General features: G+C 47.3%; 1 protein-coding gene and 1 non-coding gene across 3 annotated transcripts; both read right to left on the reverse strand.

Annotated features, from left to right (window-relative positions):
* Positions 1 to 627: 627 nt before the first annotated feature.
* LOC123392510 lies at positions 628 to 736 on the reverse strand. The gene has a single exon (XR_006607232.1). It is a non-coding gene; the product is annotated as a U6 spliceosomal RNA (small nuclear RNA).
* Positions 737 to 7,163: 6,427 nt separating this feature from the next.
* On the reverse strand, positions 7,164 to 11,939 carry KLF4 (Kruppel like factor 4). Of its 2 annotated transcripts, XM_004747759.2 has the most exons (5): positions 11,508 to 11,932; positions 11,275 to 11,395; positions 9,622 to 10,615; positions 9,358 to 9,522; positions 7,164 to 8,271 (listed from the first exon to the last, which is right to left on the reverse strand). In XM_004747759.2, exons 1-5 carry the CDS (start codon positions 11,510 to 11,512, stop codon positions 8,096 to 8,098), a joined length of 1,461 nt encoding a protein of 486 aa, XP_004747816.1. In that variant the 5' UTR covers positions 11,513 to 11,932; the 3' UTR covers positions 7,164 to 8,095. The 2 variants fall into 2 exon arrangements, with proteins under 2 accessions (XP_004747816.1, XP_004747815.1); XM_004747758.2 differs by having other exon boundaries at positions 9,358 to 10,615; positions 11,508 to 11,939.
* Positions 11,940 to 22,599: the final 10,660 nt, after the last annotated feature.

Below are 22,599 nucleotides of genomic sequence, written 5' to 3' on the forward strand. Positions count from 1 at the left end.
AATAACACGTTTTAACATGCTTTAGCATGCACCTGATAAACAAGTTGGATGTATCCAGAACAATAAGCAATCAAGAAAATTGTGGGGGGAAAAATGGTGTATGTCATTGTAGTTCATGTGGTTGAATCTGTCAAAGAACTATCCAATCACTTTCTAAGAGAGGTAAACAATTTTTACTGGCTAGGAGGCTGGTTTTTCACTGCAGTCACATTTTATACCCCCTGTGGGGCAGTTCTACCAGGAGGAAAAATATCTGCAGACTTGCGTATTTATATTTTCTTATTCACCTTTGGCTCCCCTGCCCTTTGCACCAGTGGCTGGTCAAGTAGGTCTCTGAGCAGATTATATATGTTTGAACGGAATTGCAGGAGAAGAGAAAGAAGCAGAACAAAGCCAGAAGTATATATTAACACTTCTGTGGAATGGCTCCTATGTTCCTCTGTAGAAGGAAACAGGGGTTAGTATTATAGTACCTGACTCAGCGGGCTGACAGCACAACACTAACAGAAGTACTAGAGAGAGCAATCAAATACTTTTTTGGACCTCAGCTCACAATGTGACACTGAGAATGTTGTTTTTTATTCCCTCTTGGTTATTTTCCCTTTCTTCCTGTCCTCCCCCCCCCCTTATTATATGGAACACTTCAAAAATTTGTATGTCCTCCTCACACAAGAGGGCCCTGCTAATCTTCCCTGTGTTGTTCCAGTTCTAATATATGGGCTGCCAAAGCGAGCACCAGAACTTTCCTTTTAAACCATCCTTTTTGGGGCGCCTGGGTGACTCAGTGGGTTAAAGCCTCTGCCTTCGGCTCAGGTCATGATCCTGAGGTCCTGGGATGGAGCCCCCACATGGGGCTCTCTGCTCAGTGGGGAGCCTGCCCCCCCCCCGCCTCTCTGCCTACTTGTGATCTGTCAAATAAATAAATAAAAATCTTCAAAAAGATAATAAAAAAAATAAAATAAAACCATCCTTTTTGCATGGTGTTTTTAAAATTCTTTATGCCCCTCTAAGTTTCCCTTGGGTCCTCAGGATACAGCCTTCAGCTGCTGGCCTGTTAACCCCAAATGAGGTCATTAGTGCTTGGTGTTCTGATCTGAACTTGATGTGACCTTGGGCAAGCCTAGCTTTTTAGATGGGCCTCCATTTTCTCCTGGAGTAGAATGGTCTTGAAGACACTTTCCAGCTCAGAAAGTCCATGGAATTTTATTTATATATTTATTTATTTCAAAATCTATGTTAGTTTCTAGTGTTAGAGTTTGCAGTCTGTTCCATTCCTCTGTGAGGCTGAGAGGAGGCACTTTGACAACTTCCTGCAGGATTTTCTAGATTCAGTTTACTTAGACATGTTCAAAAGTCAGAAAACTGCTGTCATGCAAGCAGGAAGGAGAGTTCAAGCTTAAAGAGCTGCAAACCAGGTGGGTGGTGGTTTCACAGCCAGCAGAGGTTGACCCTCCCTTATTCGGATGGACAGGCTCACCCAAGATCCTGTGAAGTGTCTTTGTTAAGCCTGTCTGTCTTTCTTTCTTTCTTTCTTTATATTTATTTTTAAAGATTTTATTCATTTGCCAGAGAGAGTGCAGGGTTGGGGGAGGAAGGGGTAGGCAGGCAGGGGGAGCGGCAGGCAGAGGAAGAAGCAGGCTCCCCGCTGAGCAAGGAGCCTGATGTGGGATTCATCCCAGGAGCCTGAGATCATGAGACCAAGGCAGATGCTTAACCTACTGAGGCACCCAGGCATCCCTTTGTTAAGCTTTTAAGTGTGATTTACAAAAAAACAAACAAACAAACAAACAAAACACACACACACACACACACACACACACACAAAGAATACTTCATTGTCATAGGTATACAGGACACTTACAATTTTGAAAAGAGGCACAGTAGACCGCCAAGGGTAAGGATAAAACATTGCCTTTTTGGGAACTGTTTCCAAATTCTGGCTTCCTGAAGGCCATTGTGTCCAGTGATCCCTTGTTCCCTGTGGGTCTCCTGACATCCATCTGCCTCCCCCAAATCACAAAAAACCCTAAGTGAACAAAATTCTTTCCAGAATCAAAGCAGAAATTCACCTGGCAAGAAGGAGTCCTCTGAAAAGAGATGCCAGGTCTGGGGGCTAACTATTCCATAACCGATTGATTTTTTTTTTTTTTTTCAATTAAATCCAGTAATTCTGGGTATTCAAGAACAAATAAGGGAAGCGTCCAGTGCCCTCCAGGAAACTCATTTCTGTTGGAGGAGCCAGACTCATAAAACCTTGTAATATGTGAGGGTAAGAGTTTAATGAAAGATCTAGATCGATTGAAATGAAGGAGATTTTTAATAAAAGCTGGGCTTTGAAGGTTAAATAGGAGCTTGTCAGGGGACTATGGGTTTTTCCAGAAGCATTGGAGACCCACATCTGCAAGCAAAGACCCACATCTGCATTGGGGGTCAAGAGTAGTTTAGCACAGCTGGTACAATGAAGGAGTGATTGGATATTTAAGAAGAAAATACTGGACACTAGGTAGTGGCCACAGTTGGAAGGCTGACCATGTTAAATCTTGATCCACCAGGAACTGGGGACCATAGGACATTAAGGAGTAGGGGACAGGGTGGCCAGATCTGTTTGAACAGGAGAGCCATGTGCTAGGCCAAGACTTGGGATCAAAACAGGAACTTTTTCATCCACCTCCAACTCAAAGTATAGATTTTGCTCTGGGAGTAGAGACCAGCTTAAGAAACATCTGTGGGAAACTCGGGCTTCCCTGTCAGACTACCTCGAAATAGTACATTGGTTGGAAGACAGAATGTCTGGGTTTTTTTGACTTTTTAGAGGATTTATTGGAAGAACCTGGATATCAGCAAATCCTTCTAAATTGGGGTATATCCATTTTGCATGTAACCTTACCTGCCCAGCAGACTGAAGATGGAACTATCAGGAGAAAAATGCTTTGAGTATGTCAACGAGAATGAGAAACAAAAATCAAACACTAACTTGTAAAGGGAACCTCAGTTTCCCCTTTCATAAAATGGAGGTGGGAGAGGGAACTCCCACTCCTCCTTTGTTGTGAGGATCTAATGAGGTAAGGAGAGTGTACAGGCTTCAGAGGGGTCACCGGGGTATGCAGAAGGAAGGGGTTACTATACACCAGCGAACAGTGACCTGATCAGACAGGACACATGCTTCCTGAAATAGTCCCTTCCACCTGTCGTGTCTAAGGGACTCTGCCCGTGGCTAACACAGATTCATTTTCCTTCCTAGCTTTCAGTGAGTGTATCTAGAGTTCCTTCAGTATCTCTGTAAAGTTTTCTTTACCAATTTTAGTTGGGGTTTTTTTCCCCGTTTTAGCTTCTAAGTGGGGTATGCAGAATACAGCATCTGAGTGTCTCAAGGGTGCAGCCACCGTTCAGTAACCTGCTGATTCAATGCCAGTGAGTACAAATCTAAATAGCATAGGTGACATGGGTTTTAGGATCCTACTCAACCCCCCCTGGGCTGGACAGGTTTGACTGCTTGCCCTCAGTGACTTTAGATCATTGTCAAACCTCCACCTGAGGGCCCATTCATCAATCGGTCTATCTACTTACCTACCTATGTCTACATAAAGAGCTATTCTCGTCTTTTGCTCTGTTTAGAGGATCACATACGATGGACATGAAACATAAAAGGATGACAAATGGTCCTCCCACTTTAGGGGATCATTATAATTATTGTGCAGTAGGGGTGAAAAATGCTGTGCTAGGTGCAGTCAGATGTGAAAAGGATCCCGGAAATGGGAAGTTACTTTCCGCGGTTATGAAGTTGCGTTTGTATTTATTTCCTCCTTTTCCTTTAAGAACAAGTGGAGGACTTTCAGGAGGGCAGGTGGCAACATGCTGCGTTGTCTAGGGTGCCAGAGAAGACCAAACGATTCGAAAGTGTTACATCAATGGTATCGTGGAAAACAATTAAAAAAGGTGGACTCCCCACGTATGTGATGCCAGAGAAGCAGTCTGATTGATGCTCCTACCCTAGGCACCCTCCTCCTGCCCAGCTAAGCTAACTGGCTCTGGGAGCCTTCTAGATATTAGCCGGAAAGAGTTTCTGTGTTTATGCTAATATGACAGCGGTTGGTTTCCTCCCTGTTTTGACCACAACCAGGGCATTGAAGCTCTAGGTACCTTCCTCAGAGTTTAAGAATATTTGTTTTTCAGGAGATGGTAAGAAATTTACTCAAGATTTACTTTTTTGTTCTAAGGTAAAGGCTTCCAAAGGGTGTTGGTTTCCAACTTTCGTTTTAGTTTCACTTAATATGAAAAAAAAAAAAGGCTTTATTTTCATAGAGCATTCTGATTGTAACAGTAGTTCCTTTGCATTTTCACAGGCAGAACATTCCGTGATACATTCCACAGCATTCATCAGGTAGAGAGCTCTTGGTAGTTTTATATGAAATATGATTGAATGACTACATGTGAACAGCGAATGATGGTTTCATAAACAAACTTTAGGAACCAAAGATTCAGTTTAGCGCTATAAAAACATGTCACTATGGGCGCCTCGGTGGCTTAGTCAGTGAAGCCTCTGCCTTCGGCTCAGGTCATGATCCCAGGACTGGGATTGAGTCCCACATCAGGCTCCCTGCTCAGCCCGGAGCCTGCTTCTCCCTCTCCCTTTGCCGCTCTCCCTGCTTGTGTTCTCTGACAAATAAAATATTAAAACAAAAAACATGTCACTATACACTAGCCTCTAGAAGGCACTATATGAAGAAATGGAATACATAAAGTATATAAAAAGTAAAATGAGGGCACCTGGGTGGCTCAGTGGGTTAAGCCGCTGCCTTCGGCTCAGGTCATGATCTCAGGGTCCTGGGATCGAGTCCCACATCGGGCTCTCTGCTCAGCAGGGAGCCTGCTTCTCTCTCTCTCTCTGCCTGCCTCTCCGTCTATGTGATTTCTGTCAAATAAATGAAATCTTTAAAAAAAAATTGTTAATCTCCAAATATGAAATGTTACATGTTTCTAAAAATTGAAGTCTTTGAATGAAAAAAAAAATTATTCCCTTTGACCATCCTATTTGAGATGGTGAAGGTTCTTGTTCTAACAAACTGAAACAGAATTGATGATAGGGAGTTAAGCAGGTTTCCAGGGAGCGTTATTTTGCCGGAAAGAACATTTCGCTGGACAAAAAAGAGATAGACTGAAAAGATGTTGATGTGTTGGAAACACCATTGTTCATCTTTTGTGTGTGTGTGCGCGCGCGCACACAAGTTAAAATCTAGGACATATAAAAGTAAATGTCATAAGAAAATGTAATAAGCAGGCATCTCAATTGTTAGGTGCTCTTTATTATACAGTATAAACGGCTCTGTAATGTGGTAATGACAGGACATCTCAGCACTCAGAACTGATAGGTACGAGAGTAAATAGTTTTGTTTTTGTGTGTGTGTGTGCATGTTAAATAGTTTTGTCCTGCGCTGTTTCCAGAAAATCTGGATACTGAAGCTTGCTTTCTCAGGCTAGAAAACGTCAACCCAAGTGATGTTTCCCAGTGACATCAGAAACATTTTAATTAATTATGTTATGGTATTTGGGGATGTTTCTCCGATTTGAGGTAATAAGCACTTAGCGAACACAAAGATGGTCATCAGCCATTCAGTAAACACTTTTCATACACAACCAAGTGCCAGAAGTGTGTGTGTTAAGAGAAAAGTGGATTAGAAAAGCAACCACCACAATGTAACAGAGAAATGCGTTCCAGGCTTCTTGTTTAAATGCCTTTAACTGCTTTTAAAAATCAAGCATACTATTTGCACCTGCATTCTTAAAACGTTTTCCCAGGTTAAAGAGAAACTGTAGAAACTACAGGAAACTGTAGAAAATCTAAAATGGAGAAAGCCAGTGTTAGTATTTCCTATTTCCTTCCAGTCCTTCCTCTTGAAAGTTTCTGGTGCTTCCCTCTCTCCTTCAATACACATACACTAACTTATACAATTAGGAATCATAGTTTATACTCCCAGGTCCTGCTTTTTCCACTTAACATACCATGAGCATTTTTCCGTGTCATTAAATATGCTTTGAGTATGTTCTTTGCCACATAAAATTCCCTTCTATCGATGCACCTGTTTTCTTTTAAGCTAAGACACGTGCCGTGTTTTTCCAATCATGCTGGACTCTTGAAAGCCAAGGAAAGTACTTCATGTTGATCCACCATAAGGCTCTTAATTTTCTATTTGTAAGATGCACCCACATTTTGGACACAACGTATAATGGATAGTTAATAAGCAGCCTAAAGAAGGTGTCAGCTTGTTTGCTTAACGATGTTGGTCACCCTCATCACCATAACAGAATTTATCAAAGTGCCAACAAGGGTCACAAATGCTTCTTCCATTTTGTAACCTTCACTAACAAAAGTCAAACTCTTGTGTACTCTCAAAAAAGGGTCTGTGCAGTTTTAAAGCTGAGTAACATCAAAAATATGCCACCAGCTTACAAAACCACTTAAAGATGTACTTAAACTTTACGCCTGTAAGTTTGCGACTGAGTACTTTCTAATTAATGCAGTTCAGTCCGCTGAGTTTGCAGAGAGGACAGATGAAATTTTAAAACATTCTGCCAGAAAATTTGGTTCTAATCTCTTGAGGATTGTAACTACTCTATCTGTAACACACACGAAGCATAAATGAATCCTTTAATCCTCAGGAGGGCACTGTGGAACTATGTTCTTAGGGTTCTCTGCAGTGGGAAGTTTCTTTTGTTCCTCAAATTGTTCTGAGTGCAAGGCCGGGTCCCTGAAAGGTTTTTATATTTTCATTTAATTTTAAAGAGAAACCATAAGGATCTTTTAAAATATGAAACTGGAATTTTATGAATACTTTCCTATTAAAAATTGAGCATATTGAAGAATGACAGGGTGGTTGGTTTCTACCTGGAAATTCATGTTCAGGTAAGGAAATTGCTTTCATGTACTTTTTACACAAAGAGCAACCTGAACCAGGTCAGGTTTACTTCTGTGATTTCCACTAGGTTCCAGCCTCACAACTTAAATAGTTCTCACAGTAAAACTAGCCTTAAAAACATCTTCCTTTGCCTTTAATCTCTGGAGATGAAGTTTGGCCTTTCAGTGTGCCTTTCCCATGCCCGCCTGTGTTTAAACTGAAATTGCTAGGACATGCTTTTTCCAGAGGAAAAACAGAACAAAAGCAATATTCAGATAAAATATTATAGGTTTATTTAAAACTTAATTCTCACCTTGAGTATGCAAAATACAAACTCCACAAAATGTTCATTTTTTACTTTGTAGTTTACAAATATACAAAATAGAAGTTTGCTTAAATTTATATTACATATTTATTAAGGCAAGGAACTATATAGAAAAAAAAAACATTTGTTCTGCTTAAGGCATACTTGGGAATAAACCATTGTACAAATTATTGCACATCTGAAACCACAGTGCATAACAGACTGTCTGCATAAAAATGTTAAAGAAGTAAACCAGGCATATTTACCTGACTTAGGTCATAAATGTAGATCGGAAGACAAAAATAGATTTTCCTTGTCAAAGTATGCAGCAGTTTGAGAACTTTGGCTTCCTCATTTGGTACCTTTAGAACCAAGACTCACCAAGCACCATCGTTTAGGTTATTAAAAACACATTTTCTGTACCTGAATTTCTTCCTCTTCTTCTAAATATCATAATAATGGCTTTTTAGAAGGCAAAGAGAATACAAGGTGATCTTTATGCTTATACTGCTTCAAACACAATTCAAGGGAATTCTGGTCTTCCCTCCCCCCCAACTCATGGATCTAATTTATACCCTGATATCCACACCTTCCAGTCACCCCCTTGGTGTTTTTGTAAGTCCAGGAATATTCAAGTTGGCTTTAGCAATGGAATGATAGAAGATCCAGTCACAGACCCCATATCTGTTCTTTGATTTGTCTTCTGGTTTTCTTGTGTCTCCTGATTATCCATTCACAAGTTGGCTTGTTGGGAACTTGACCATGATTGTAGTGCTTTCCAGCTGGGATTCTCCCCTCCCTCCCCACCCCGAGTTGGGGGGGAGACAGTGTGAAAGATTAAAAAAAAATACTGAATTCTCTCTTCTGGCAGTGTGGGTCATATCCACTGTTTGGGGATTTAAAAGTGCCTCTTCATGTGTAAGGCTAGGTGGTCCGACCTGGAGAAGGCCCGGTCGCACTTCTGGCACTGGAAGGGGCGGTGCCCGGTGTGTTTGCGATAGTGCCTGGTCAGTTCATCAGAGCGGGCAAATTTCCACCCACAGCCGTCCCAGTCACAGTGGTAGGGTTTCTCACCTGGCAGAGGAAAAGAAACCCGGTGAAGCCATCCATACCTAACACAGAAATGACCAAACTGGAGCCTGAATGTCAAACCAACTCCCCCGCAAACATTCCACTCTGAAAGAAGCCAGGGGAGTTTTTAGACCAATTCAAGGGCACATTCAATTTCAGATCATAAATTGGAATATTAAACCTAAATATTCTTTGGGTTTTTTTTGTGTGTGTTTTTGTTTTTTTAAGGAACAGACCTACACTTCTATATCGCTAACATTTTCATTCTCTTAAGGCCAAGTATCACCGTGGTGGAATAGATGTTGTCTGCTCTGTTAGTCTCTCTCCCCCACCCAACCCCTCACTCACATCCTATAGCCCACTACAACTGGGTCGAAAACGCCACCGGCAACTACTTTTTCTGCATCAGCATTTCTATTATTTTTCTCAGTCTACCCCTAAAATGACTTTATGTACCTACACTTAAACAACATGAAAAATTCTCTGCAAGTGACCATCTTAAACCACAATCTTAGCCATCACAACCGCTTAATTCTTGAAATTCAAGTAAAACCTACTTACCAAGGCTACAACCAAAAATAAAAAGCAGTATGAAATTTGGGAACCACCAGTGAAAACTGCCTAAAAATTAAAAACTAGTAACAAGACCTAACTTGCTTTTGCACTGCAACATGTAATTTCTTGTAAGATTTTATTTTAAGTATCTCTACACCCAACCTGGGGTAGGAACCCACAAACTCGGGATCAAGATTTGCGCCAGCCAGGCGTCCCCGAAGTGTAATAATTTCTTGATTACAAGGCCAATGCTTTGCTCAAACAAGGAGAGGCCCACAAATAGCCTGGAATCTCCCTGCCTTTCAGAAACCTAACATAACTGCATATTCAAGCACTGATACCATCCACCAAGCAAAAGGCTCTTGGGCAAAAAAGGAGGCGCTGGGTTTGGTTTGCTGTTCTCGCCTCTGATCCAAGAGATGGAGGAGATAGACTGCCCCACATCTCCAAGGGAGGCCCTGAGAAATGTCCACGGTTAACCAATGGGGCTGCAGGACCAACCCCTCCCCCCCCCGCAGTTTCTGTTCTCCTTACCTGTGTGGGTTCGCAGGTGTGCCTTGAGATGAGAACTCTTCGTGTAGGTTTTACCGCAGCCTGCGTAATCACATGTGTGAGTGGCGGTCCTTTTCCGGGGCCACGATCTTCTCCCCCTCTTTGGTTTCGGCTCCTCCGGCATGCAGGAACCAGGAGGCATGAGCTCTAGGGGTGAAGAAGGTGGGGTCAGCATCATCCCCTGCTCCCCGGAGGGCTGGCACAGGCAGGCGTCCCCAGCCCGAGCTATGAATCCCCAGGACTGACCTTGGTAATGCAGCGGTGGGACCTGTGGCTGCATCTGGTCTGGCAAAAAGGGTGGGTAGTTGGGTCCCGGGTGGGGATGAAACCCCGGGGGTAGCGATAGGGCAGGATGACAGTCCCTGCTGCTCAGCAGTTCCTCGGCACCCAGGGTGGGGGTAGTCCTGTTGGGGAGCTGCCGCCCCAAGGGGAAGTCGTGTCCTGGTGGTCGGTGGCCATTACTGAGAGGGGGTCCAGTGCCCAAGTGGGCCTCTAGGGGCCGACCGACCGTGCACGACGAGACTGCCTCCTGCTTTATTTTGGGGCACATGCGCGGAGGCCCGCCACTGTAGGGCGCCACCACGACGGGGTGGCTGCCATCCGGGCTGCCTTTGCTAACACTGATGACCGACGGGCTGCCGTACTCGCTGCCAGGGGCACTCAGCGACGCCTTCAACACAAACTTGCCCATCAGCCCGCCACCTGGCGGCTGCGGCTGCTGCGGCGGGATGTACACTGGGTCCAATTCGGGCCGAAGGAGCTCAGCTACGAAGCCGCCCGAGGGGCTCACGTCGTTGATGTCCGCCAGGTTGAAGGGAGCTGTGGGAGGCGGCACAGACTCCCGGCCATAGAGGAGACCGCCGCCGCCAGTGCTGCCCGGCGCCACGCCCGGGTCCCCTCCGGGCCGGATCGGATAACTGAAGCTGCAGGTGGAGGGCGCGCTGGCAGGACCGCTGCTCGATGGGGAGGACGATGACGACGCTGACGCCGACGAGGACACGGTGGCGGCCACTGACTCCGGATGGGACAGCGAATTGGAGAGGATAAAGTCCAGGTCCAAGAGATCGTTGAACTCCTCCGTCTCCCTCCGAGGTAGGAGAGCAGGATTGGTGCCGCCACAGGCCGCGCCGACTCCGCCGCTTTCCAGGTCGGTGGCCACGGTCGCCGCCGCCAGGTCGTAGGGGCGGCCGGGAAGCACCGGGGGAAGTCGCTTCATGTGGGAGAGCTCCTCCCGCCAGCGCTGCGGGTATAGGACGGGGGAGAGAAACCGTCGGTACTGGTCTCCTGCTGCCATACCACGTACTGGCGACCCTGCCCGCGCCTATACCGCCCAGGCACCGGGACGAGAAAGACACGAAGCGCCGGCAGGCTCCAGGTGCCAGTGCTGCGATCTCGGCCCATCCCCGGGCCGGAGAGGCGCGGTGCGTCGGTTTGGAGAATACGGGGTCTGCCCGATTGCGTGAGAGCCGGCGCCGCGGCTGGGCAGCTCCGGTGCTTCCCCAGCCAGATCCCAGGGACGCTCCAGCCACCCTTGGAATTGGGACACCGAAGATCTCCCTATGCGCCCTCGCCACGGGTACGCCTACGCGCCAAGCTCACTCGGGCCCAAGCCAGTGTCCAGGGACCCATCCAACCTCCCGCCCGGTGGCCCCCGCGCCAGCCCTGCAGCCTGCGAGTTACAAGACGTGTGCGGACCGGGTGTGCGCCCCCGGCGGCTCCCCAGCGTCCGGACCACACGCATGTACAACCGAGCCACAGACACGGAAACCATCGTAAGACGACTGCGGGGCCACTCCGTCCCTCCGCCGGATGGGTCTCGAAGACCCCTGGGCTCCGCCCGTCCCTACCCCACCCACATAAGGCCACTGGACGCTGTAGACCTCTCCGGACAGTACTCACGTTATTCGGGGCACCTGCTGGACGCAGTGTCTTCTCCCTTCCCGCGGGGCCGGACGCGAACGTGGAGAAGGACGGGAGCAGTGCGTCGCTGACAGCCATGTCAGACTCGCCAGGTGGCTGCCTGCGGGCCGGGCGGGGCAGAGGCAGGAGTCAGGGGGCCACTCTCGACCGCCGCTCGGGCGCGCCCCACCGGACTTCACCACCCCCCACTCCGCGCCCCACGCTGCACCTACCTCATTAATGTGGGGGCCCAGAAGGTCCTCGGGAGTTCAAAGCAGTGGGGGTACCCAAACCCCAAAATTAGGAGAAAAAAAACAAAACTTAGAAACGAAGCCAAAACCAAAAGCCCAAAATTGCCCGAAATCCTTCTTTGGATTAAATATAAACGGGAGATGCCTTTTTAAGAAAAGTTCCTTTGTACACGAGAGTTCTTAAAAGTTGTAAACTCGTAAAAACAGACGATGAGCAAAGCGCAAGGCGGTAAGTAGGTCCGGTGGCCGAACTGCGCTCTTCAACTCAGCAGCGTCCTCCACCACAGTCGCGGTCGCCGCGGCTGTCGCCGTGGGCGCTGGGGCTGTGGCCGGGTTGGCGGGCGGGCGGCGCCGCCAGGTGAGACTGGCCGCAGCGGCACGGATCTGCGGACTGGGCGGCGGCGCGGGGTGCGGAGTCCGGGGGGCTGCGCGGGGCGCGCGCGGCCATGGGCGCTGGCCGCGGGCGGGTGGGTGGGTGGGGGGCCGGAGGGGCGGGGAGGGGCACTTGGCGGCTCCCGGTGCCGCCGCCGCCCGCCACCGCCTCTGCTCCCCGCGCGCCCGCAGCCGCGCTCGCTGTCTCGGGCCGGGGAACTGCCGGCGGCCGCCGCGCGCTCCTTACTTAACTTCTCGGCTCCCGCCCTACCCCCCCGCCTCCTACCCGCTGTACGCCGCGGCCCGCCGCCAGGCCCCGCCCCCTCCCTTTCTTCTCCCCTCCCTCCTACGGCCCCCCCGCGCGTTGCCATGGCAGCTAAATAAACAAACTCGGCGCACGTGGGGGCGGGGGGGAGGGAGGGGCGCGGGCGGGGCCCGGCCGAGCCGTGACGCCAGCCCGGCAGCTGGCGAGCAGGAGCCGCGCTGACGCCGGCGGTGGCGGCCCCGGCGGCGGCTGCGGCGGCTGTCCGGGTGCGGGGCGGTGCGTACTGAGCGCACGTCCGGTCGCTCTGCGACCGGGGCCGTCTGCGTCGCGGTGGTCCGCTCCGGGGGTTCGAAGCCCGTGGCGGAGGAGTCTGGTAGGGGTTGAGGGGTCGGTTCCGCTCCCCCACCCCCGCTCGGGTCCGTGCTTGGGGCGCACTGTGCGCGCTAGAGGAAAGCGCGATTATCCGCGTGACTCACTGAGCTTTCCGTCCCTCCCCTGCGCACGCAGCAGCCCGCCGCTGGTCTCGGAGTGCCAGTGCGGGCTCTTGGCTTGGCTTCGCGGGGTTTTTCGTAGGTTCTCCGGCTGGGTGGGATGGGGGTGGGAGGCCAGGAAAGGTGGGTGCCCAGCACTGTGACGGAACTGGGAGCCAGAAAAGGCCTGAAAGGGTGGAAAGAGCTTGGAGCGGGAAGCAGAGTTATGGTTTTGATATTTCGGGGAGCCAGAAAGGGAGTGAAAGGGCTTAATACTGATTGTGGGGTGGAGAAGGCATAGGGGCCGTGAGGCGCAGACACCTTTCAACCCGAGAATCTCAAGGGTGCAAGCCCGCACCCTCCGTTCCACTTTATGGATGGGCAAACTGAGTCATAAAGAGGTGAAACGGCGAGGTCAAGGTCGGACGGGGAGTTCTCTCCCTTGGCTCAGGTTCCGAACGGTCAAGCCCACCGAGAGGCATTTAGCTGGAAAGTGGCCACGTGTCAGGAAGTGGAGCGGTGCGGGGGGACCCCGGTTCCCGAAAAGGGCACAACGAGCTCGCGGCAGCCGTTCCTGCCCACCGGTAAGAGAAGAGGAAACGGCGATCGTTATTTCAGCCTTATAACGTTGCCTCCCCACCCCCACAGTCCCCTTAGTTTGTGATCAGTAATTTTCCAGCCGGGAAATGTTTTCGCCCTCATCTCTGCAAACTGCCCCCCCCCCCCGAACGTGAGTGTGGTGTTCGGTATCGCCTGTTAAACGTAGGCTTGCGAAGTGTTTGGTTTGGATTGAGGCGCGCAGAGCCGGGCTCCACCCGCCCTCCACGGAGCCGCCTCACCCGTAAACGCTGTCGATCCCAGGAAAGACAAGGGGAGGAGGAAAAGGGTCGAAGCCCCAACGCGGGGCGGAGTGTTCGCTTACTCTCGCAGAGCTCTCTAGTTGTTGCGTCGTTGTCACCTGTTATTTGAGTTCTGCGATTCTGGTACCTATTAGGTTTACTCAGAGTATTTGTTATCCCCTAGTTTTCCACTTCTTGCCGACCACAGCAGCATTCTTGGAATGCATCTCATCCCGAGTGAATCCGCTGTGCCCCCTCTGCCAACGACAGGAATCCCTCTAGGTCCAGAGAGTTGGACGCCTTTGAATATGACTGCCATCCTTTGGCCAGGGCCTGCGGGGAGGGGTGTGTGTGCGCTGCTTTAGCGGGGAAAACCCGACCCTCCCTCGGGCTGGCGGGTTCGGCCTCACTCCATAGGAGCAGCCCAGTAAAACTCTGAAAACATTGCCCTTTTCAAACGGAGAAGGCAAGAAAGGAAAACACCTGCTACCCCTCCCCCCACTCCTTTCATTGTGATGGCAGAAATTTCTTCGGATGCTAGAACTTGAGGATTGCATGAAAACGTTATACACTTTTACGTCAAGGCCTGGGTTCCTAATCCCCAATGAATTTGATTGGTAGCCATTTCCCTAGACATGTAAACAACGTAAATCAGGACTTGGAGTTTGTAGCCACTGCATGAGGTGTCTTGTTTTGTTTTGTTTCTGTTTTGCTCTTATTTATCTAAAGCAGTAACCCTTCCCTTTCAACAAAAGTAACCACCACAATGAAAAAACAATATTACAAGGGCGCCTGGGTGGCTTAGTGGGTTAAAGCCTCTGCCTTCAGCTCAGGTCAGGATCCCAGGATCCTGGGATGGAGCCCCGCATCCGGGTCTCTGCTCATCGGGGAGCCTGCTTCCCCCTCTCTCTCAGCCTGCCTCTCTGCCTACTTGTGATCTCTGTCAAATAAATGAATAAAATCTTTTTTAAAAAAAGTATTACACAGATGAATCAGAAAGACACTATTCTCATGTCATACAATCAAGACAAGATTCTGGGGGCGCCTGGGTGGCTCAGTCGTTAAGCATCTGCCTTCAGCTCAGGTCATGATCCCAGGGTGCTGGGATCAAGCCCAGCGTCTGGCATCCTGCTCAGCGGGAAGCCTGCTTCTCCCTCTCCCACTCCTTCTGCTTGTGCTCCCTCTCTTGCTGTGTCTCTCTCTGTGAAGTAATAAATAAAATCTTAAAAAAAAAAAAAAGACAAGATTAAAAAGATGAACTTGTAGTTTCCAAACAGCCATCAGGAGGACTAAAGCCAATGTCTCTTTGTGGCAGGCAACTATCTGGTTATTCCTCTGATTGCATCATAAAATGAAATCTCTGTATTTACCCTGGATTTCTAGAAGTGGTAAGGAACTTCAAGTTCACAAATCATCTCCTTTTCAAGGCAGGTGCCTGGTGTGACAACAGGGTTATGACCCTCCCTCTTTTCAGAACAGGTAGGTCCAGAAGAGTTAAATCCTGCCCTGTATAATTTATAAACATGAGGCTGAGTAAACCTTTGATGACTAAATTGCACTCTAAAATAATAATAATAGAAGACACCCTTTAAAGAAGAATTACATACTTACTGGTGACTATTTCAGCAAACTGATATTACAAGTTTTGTGGTATGGATGTTAATTATTAATGTCCATGGAGTTATAGATTTTTTTTTTTTCCAAGCACGAACTGCATTCGTTGGCAGAAGAAGTGATGGAAGCTGTCAGTGATAGGGGATTGGCATGGAGATTTGGAGGGGTGTGAGAGGTTGAAAAGAGGCTCAACATGCTTCCAGTGAAGGACCCCCCTGAACCCAGGACTGAGCACCAGATTTGGGCAAATAGAACTCCCCAGGGAGCCTAGCTGCACCCTGGCCTGGGGTATCTGGAGAACTGGCGCAGGACTCAGGAATGGCTGGTTTATTGTTGTTTTGTTTTTTCAGAAGGTGGCAAAGCTTTTCTCAGCCCCCACTTTCATTCCTTGGAAAGTCCAGCCTCTCCTTGCACCTGGGTTACATGGGAGATGTTAAGAAAGTGGGCTTTAGGGGCGCCTGGGTGGCTCAGTGGGTTAAGCCACTGCCTTCGGCTCGGGTCATGATCTCAGGGTCCTGGGATCGAGTCCCGCATCGGACTCTCTGCTCAGCAGGGAGCCTGTTTCCTCCTCTCTCTCTCTCTCTCTGCCTACTTGTGATCTCTCTGTCAAATAAATAAATAAAATCTTTAAAAAAAAAAAAAAAAAAAAAGAAAGTGGGCTTTAGCACGGAGTTGCCTCGGCTTGTGTTCCAGCTGTGTTGCTTTTAGCTTTTCAGGTTATTTGACCCTATTGTATAGGGATAGTTACAGTACCTACTTCTTAAAGTGATAAGGATTATAAGTGGAATTATCCAGGTAAAGTATTTAACGTAGGCCCTGGTGCTCAGTGCATGATGGGTATTCCTGTCACCAGAATAATCCAGGGCACCGTAGGCTTCCTAAGGGCAGGAGCTATTGTGTTGCTTGCTGCCATATCCCCAAGTCCTAGTATAGTGCCTGCCTGATACATAGTAATGCTCTGTGTTTGTTGAATGAATGAATAATGGACTTCAGCAGGAAGTTGGCCTTTCCTTTCAGCGCTCCCTTGGAGGCTCATGAATCCTTTTTTGTCAAGAGCTTCAATCCACCCAAAGTCTTATCCTAATTCACCCCGATGCCCACCCCTCCATTGTTTGATCACCCTTTCCCAGCTTCCCAAACTAGAAACCTAGATTCTCCTCAACTCCTCCCTCATTTCCTTTGGCCTGGGCATTTAGGCCTCTCCAGAGCTCAACCATTTCCATTCCTAAATTACTCTGCTACCTTTGACAACACTGGGCACCTTGGTTCAAGCTCTCCTCATTTATGGCTTTTAATTAATCACTGTGGCTTCCCCAAACCATTGTCTTCCTCCTCCTTTTTCTCCTCTGCTTCCCCCATAATCCCACTGGAACTTCCCAGCTAGATCTAATCCATTTTTATCACAAATCCCTTCTTAGCCTGGTGTACCACACTCTTCGTACTAGCGCCCTCAACACCCTCAACAAACTTTGCAGACTCCTCTCTAGAGACTGACCCCACCCTCCCTAAACTTTAACTGGATGTTCTCTCACGTCTGAACACACGATGTGTTTTTCTCCATTGGCTCTTTTTCTATCTCATTGCCTCTTTTCCCCTGGGGGCCTTCATCATCCTCAAATTGTGGAGCCCCTTCTAATTGTCCCTTGGTCTCTCAGTCCCCATGTAGGTGAGTCCTCTTCCAATAAAGCTGGGTGGTGACTCTGCTCTGCCATTCACCTAGTGGACTCCCGTGGTCTGGTGGCTTGTTCATGGCTCCTTTTCCACCATGGCATCTTTAGGACAAATGCCCAGTGAGGACACATTCCAGAATGAAAGGAGTAAAGCTGCCTTGGTATGAAGTGATTCATCTGGAAACCCTGCTCTTTCCTATCTTGTCAGTAACGTTTCTCTCTGGTGCAGTGTTCACTGGCTTGGGTTGCTGTTTTCCAATCCCTCTCTCCCCTCCACCCGCTTCTTTTCTTCCTTTGAAAAGTGCTATGAAGGAGACAGAAAATCAAGTCCTTCATAATAACTCTGCTCTCACAAAACAGACAAGCAGGGAGAGAACAACCCTGGCCAAGGCATTGTAATAAAACAAACTAGAAAACACAAACAAAAATAACCAAAAGCCAAACCAAAACCAAATGGAGAAAGAGTCAACTCTTTTCTGTAGCCAAGTCCATTGCCTTTCAAAACCCAAACATTGGGTATTGAAGTTTTTAGAGCAGAAAATGAGTCACAGACATTTGAAGATTCTCAGAAATTTAAAATCTCTCTCGTGAACCTTTAGGTTTGATCACTTAAGTTACATTTTTAGCCCCCAAATTTTAAGCTCTACCCTCTTTAAGCTATTCAAAAAGTAATTCTAAAGTTAATGGGATTATCTTAAAGCTGTTTGAACTGGCAGCAGAGGGCTAAATACAGGTTTTCAGTGTCCTCATCTTGTTCTGAGATGTTAAGATGCAAAAACCAACCATCTTTTTTAGGTTGTTTCTGTTTAGTGTGGAGTATCTTTTTTTTTTTTTTTAAGATTTTATTTATTTATTTGACAGACAGAGATCACAAGTAGGCAGAGAGGCAGGCAGAGAGAGAGAGAGAGGAGGAAGCAGGCTCCCCACTGAGCAGAGAGCCCCATGCAGGGCTTGATCCCAGGACCCTGGGATCATGACCTGAGCCGAAGGCAGAGGCTTTAACCCACTGAGCTACCCAGGCACCCCTGGAGTAGTATCTTTTAAGAGCAAGATACATAGTGGTAATATTTATCTAGCCCGAACAAAAAATTAAGGTCTAACATTTACATTCTTCATCAACCGTGATTGTTTTTAAGGCCACCAGAAGAATCTTCTGATAGTACACGTATTTGAAAATACAAATAGCACCTAAAAGTAAAAGAACTAGAAAACAAGGCAAATCAGCAGGAAAAAAAAACCCATTGCTGGAATTTTCTCCTTGACTTGGTTGACCAAATTTCCCTGGCTTGTTAAACTCTTTCCTGGAGAGAATTAGCATTGAGAGAACTAAGGCATATTCTCAGGTTATATTTTCTTAATTTAAAGGCCTTAGTACTTCAGATTCTTAGCATAGGACAGCATTATTTCTGCACAAAAAACATGGTTCCCTGGTTTAAATCAGAATGGAGGTAAAAAAATTTTGCATTATGGAGAGTGTAGGGATTTTGAGCGTTCAAAAATGAATGCTTCACACCCTGAGAAACGCAAACAAGAAACAAACGATTCTGTGTTTAATTTTCTTCTCAGTCTGTGGGCCGGACAAGAGGATAGGTTATTTTTGCCAATTTGACATTATGTACTTTGAGCCAAGGAAATGATTTTAAAAAAAAATAATAACAATGCATTTGATTACCCTGCGGTTGACTCCTTTTCACAAACATTGTGTTTGTTAATCAATTTTAACGTACTGCCTGGCTAGTGGGCATAGTGCTAGGAGGATGGTTCGTGCCAATGTATTAAAAAAAAAAAAAGGCTGGGGCGCCTGGGTGGCTCAGTGGGTTAAGCCGCTGCCTTCGGCTCAGGTCATGATCTCAGGGTCCTGGGATCGAGTCCCGCATCGGGCTCTCTGCTCAGCAGGGAGCCTGCTTCCTCCTCTCTCTCTCTGCCTGCCTCTCTGCCTACTTGTGATCTCTCTCTGTCAAATAAATAAATAAAATCTTAAAAAAAAAAAAAAAAGGCCAAAATTAATTTCTGGCAGCACTAAATATCTCATTGTGCTCGATGCATTTTTCAAAGTCGATAGCTCAAATCTAGACACATGCTTATATCAAGGGATGACCAGAAGCTTTTTGAAAGAGGAAACCCTAGAATAGTTACCTAACCTGAGAGGAATTCCCAGCATTTTAATAGAGATTCAAGAAGGTAATCTATTCAGACTGCATTCAGTCTATGTTGTCAGTTAACTGATGAATTTTTCTGGTTGCCACATTTACCCAACAAAGGTCTCAGAGCCAAGTGTTTATGGGAAACACTGAACTGTTGAATTTCAATGTTCTCTGTTTCATTCAGCAAACTCAGTTTTCCATGCAAATAGGACTTGTTGGGCAGAATTCTTTTAAAGGACTGGCCAGTATCTTTGGGCTATCTGGATGCAGATTACAGTGTCTGCCTGTATCTGAGTTGAATTCTCTGTGCCTTCTTGCTATAACCCAGTGTAGCGGGGTGTCTTGGCAGAATTCACAGGGTTTTGGGAGAGGAAGGAAGGGCTTGCACTGAAAGTAGTGAGCACAGCTACTCTGGGGGAGATGGTTGGGGCTGCCACCCAAGAATTTGAATTCCAGGCCTCTTACCGCCTCTTACTGGTTGCACGACCTTGGGCAAGTGATGTCACCCAGCTACCCACTACTTTCCTGGTCTGTGTCATGGGGGGCTGTGAATATACCTGCCTCACAAAGCTGAGAATTATGAAATGGTTATGAAAGCTACCATGAGGGTGCCTGGGTGGCTCAGTGGGTTAAGCCGCTGCCTTCGGCTCAGGTCATGATCTCAGGGTCCTGGGATCGAGTCCCACAGCGGGCTCTCTGCTCAGCAGGGGGCCTGCTTCCCTTTTTCTCTCTGCCTGCCTCTCTGCCTACTTGTAATCTCTCTTTGTCAAATAAAATCTTTAAAAAAAAAAAGCTACCATGAATGTTTGTTTCTCCCCTCTGGCCGTGAAACCTGACACAGTCCTCCCAGTCTGATAAACTTGAAAATGGGTTTTGCAATACCCAACACGGGGGTGGGGGAGGGAGGTGATGACGTAGTACTTTGATTTTGAAAACTAAAATGCTGGGACACCTGGCTGGCTCAGTCAGTGGAGTTCGGGACTCTTGACCTTGGGGTCCTAAGTTTGAGCCCCACCTTAGGCATAGAGATTAGTTAAAAATGAAGACAAAAATGCTTTTTCACAGAATCTTATTCTCCACCCCCCCACCAAATATCCCAGCATCATTGCGGATGCAACAACGTCATTAAATCGGGTCATGTATCTGCGTGGGTTCATGTCACAACTTACAGAGGTCTTCTTTGCATCAAACCTAGGAAGACCGTGACTGTTGACCCTTGATAGGCCATGCAAGAGCTCAGCTGGCCAGAGGAGAGTTCCAGGGTCAAGTTCGTAATTGAAGAATTATGTACTGGCTGATAATATTGGCAAAATTCTAACCTGGTCTTTCTTGGAAGAGTCCTAGAAGGATCTTCTGTGTTTTCCCTTCAGGGTTCAGAGGGAGTAGCGATTTTCAAATTAATAATTAACGTCACAGCTGTGAGACCCCGTAGCCAGTACTGCACCAAGGCCTGTGTATACAGTAAGTTCTGTCTCCCTCACTTCATCCCCTGTGAGGTTGCTGATGCCCTGGTGCTCTAGTTTGAGTGCTCTAGTATGGGGTGAGGACCCAGCCTGACTTACTCTAATTTCAGAGCATAGTACAATTCTAAAACGCATCAGAGGTGCTCCATACATATTTGTTTAATAAGTGAACCCTCCAAAAAAACCAAGTGAACCCCTTTTCACAATTTTAGTGCAGTGTAGAGTGGTTAGGTGACTAGCCCAGGGTCATGCAGCTAAGGAAGGGCAACAGTGTTCCCAGAGCCCACACGGGGAGGGAGGCCTATGGCACCACGACTCTGTACGTAGCCTAACCCCTTAGTCATCTTGTTTGTTCCTGTCCTCAGCTACGTGGGGCTTCCCTGGATCCACCGTTCGTACATCACGTTCTCCAGAGACTAGAGCTCTAATCTTCTGCCCACGTTGGGGGGAAAAGCAGTTAACAAGCAGCACGGGGTTAGGGAGGAATCTTAGGGCCTAACTGTTAGGCTAAATGGGTGGGTGGGTGGCTGGCTGGCTGGGAGGCGGGGGTGGATAGCTATTCCAACCGCTGCTTATAGAGAGTTTCAAACAATTACTCTTTTTTTTTTTTTTTTCCCCGAAGCAATAGTTCTGTTTTCATTCCCATATGCACTTTACTTTCTGAGTAACTTGGGGTCTCTCCTTCCTGAGCCTTTCAACGGTCCTATACCTTGAAATCAGTCTGCTTTATTTTCTACTTTCTGAGATCTATATTTGTGGTCATTTGTCCATTCGCTTCCCAGTACCCACTCTCTGTCCTGGTTGATTTTACCTTTTCAATCATTCTACTGTATCTTAAATGGGGTTTGGGAGGGAGCATTGGAAAACACGTTTAGTACACCATAGTTAAACCAAAAATCCCTTACTCCTTTTATTATTTTACCTTTTTTTTTTTTTTTTTTTTTTTAAGGAAGCTCTAGGCCCTGTTTGGGGCTGGAACTCATGACCCCAAGATTAGGAGTTGTGTGCTCCACTGACTGAGCTAGCCAGGTGCCTCTTATTATTTTACTTTATTAAGTTAGATTTTTTTTTTCTGATTTCAAAAATTAATGCTTGCTATTTAAAAATTCAATAAATGTATATTTCAAGTAAAAAAAAAAGAATCCACATCCTACCCATCCAGCTTAGGCTGTGATTAACAGTTTGACATATACATTTTCAGAATTTTTATCCCTATTGAAAAATACTGACATTTTTCCAACATGGGTTATCCTCTGCACACAGCTTTGTAAATTTGCTTTGATTTTCACTTAGCAGTATACCATAGATATCTATTCATGTTAATGTATAAATATACCTTATACTTTTTAAAAAAAAAAGATTTATTTATTTATTTATTTATTTATTTGAGACAGAGAGTGAGAGAGAGTATGAGAGGGGAGACGGTTAGAGGGAGAAGCAGACTCCCCATGGAGCTGGGAGCCTGATCCAGGACTCCATTCAGGAATTCGGGATCGTCACTGAGCCTAAGGCAGTGGCTTAACCAACTGAGCCACCCACCCAGGTGCCCTTTGCTACTCCTTTTAAACACTGGTGCTGACGTATATCAGCTTTGGGGCTGGTCAGCCTCTTTTGGCAGTAAGTTGCTTCCTTCAGACTCTGTAGTTGGGCAAATTGTCCAACGTGTTAGAATGTCGTTGGAGGCGTCCGCTGTACACAGATGGAACCAGAGGCCTAGGGAGTGACATGCTGGCAGAGCTACGACCATACCACCCTTGTCCCAAATCCCAGCCAAGTCCAAGTGTTCCCTGCATTGGATTGCTTGGATGAAGGAACCCCATAACCTACCCTTCCCAGAGCCCCTTCCCTTCTGAAGGCAGAAGTATGCACCTTGGGAGAGGGATGAGAAATAGCATTTTCAGGGCATCTTCGAAGCCTCCATCTGCCCCCAGGTACTTTGCAGAGGTCATAGCCACAATCACGCCACGAGGTTGGTGTTATTAGCTCCAGTACACAGGAGGAAATGGAGGAACTGGAGATTCAGCTAATCAAATTAGTCATCTGCCCAGTCCCAGGAGATTTAGCTCCGGGACTAGATGCGATTCGTTACAGACTGACTGCTGTAGCAGCACGGGAGTCAGATGTAAAGGGAGGAAGAGTGATATCAGCAAGGCCAGTTGACCCTGTGTGGGGAAGGGGGACATTTCCCGGGAAGCTTGGAGAGCCTCTGTTTCTTCCTCACGGCAGCAAGTGCTTCT

The sequence above is a fragment of the Mustela putorius genome, unplaced genomic scaffold (assembly GCF_011764305.1).
Source record: "Mustela putorius furo isolate JIRA1106 unplaced genomic scaffold, ASM1176430v1.1 tig00000580_pilon_pilon_pilon, whole genome shotgun sequence".
Classification (NCBI taxonomy): domain Eukaryota; kingdom Metazoa; phylum Chordata; class Mammalia; order Carnivora; family Mustelidae; genus Mustela; species Mustela putorius.

Bases quoted from the DNA above. Each gene is read 5' to 3' on its own strand.
- KLF4 (XM_004747758.2), bottom strand. The intron at 10,616-11,274 runs GTGAGTACTGTC...CTATACCCGCAG, and splicing joins CAGCAGGTGCCCCGAATAAC to CGCTGGCGGGAGGAGCTCTC. The intron at 8,272-9,357 runs GTAAGGAGAACA...TTCCTCTGCCAG, and splicing joins ACACCTGCGAACCCACACAG to GTGAGAAACCCTACCACTGT.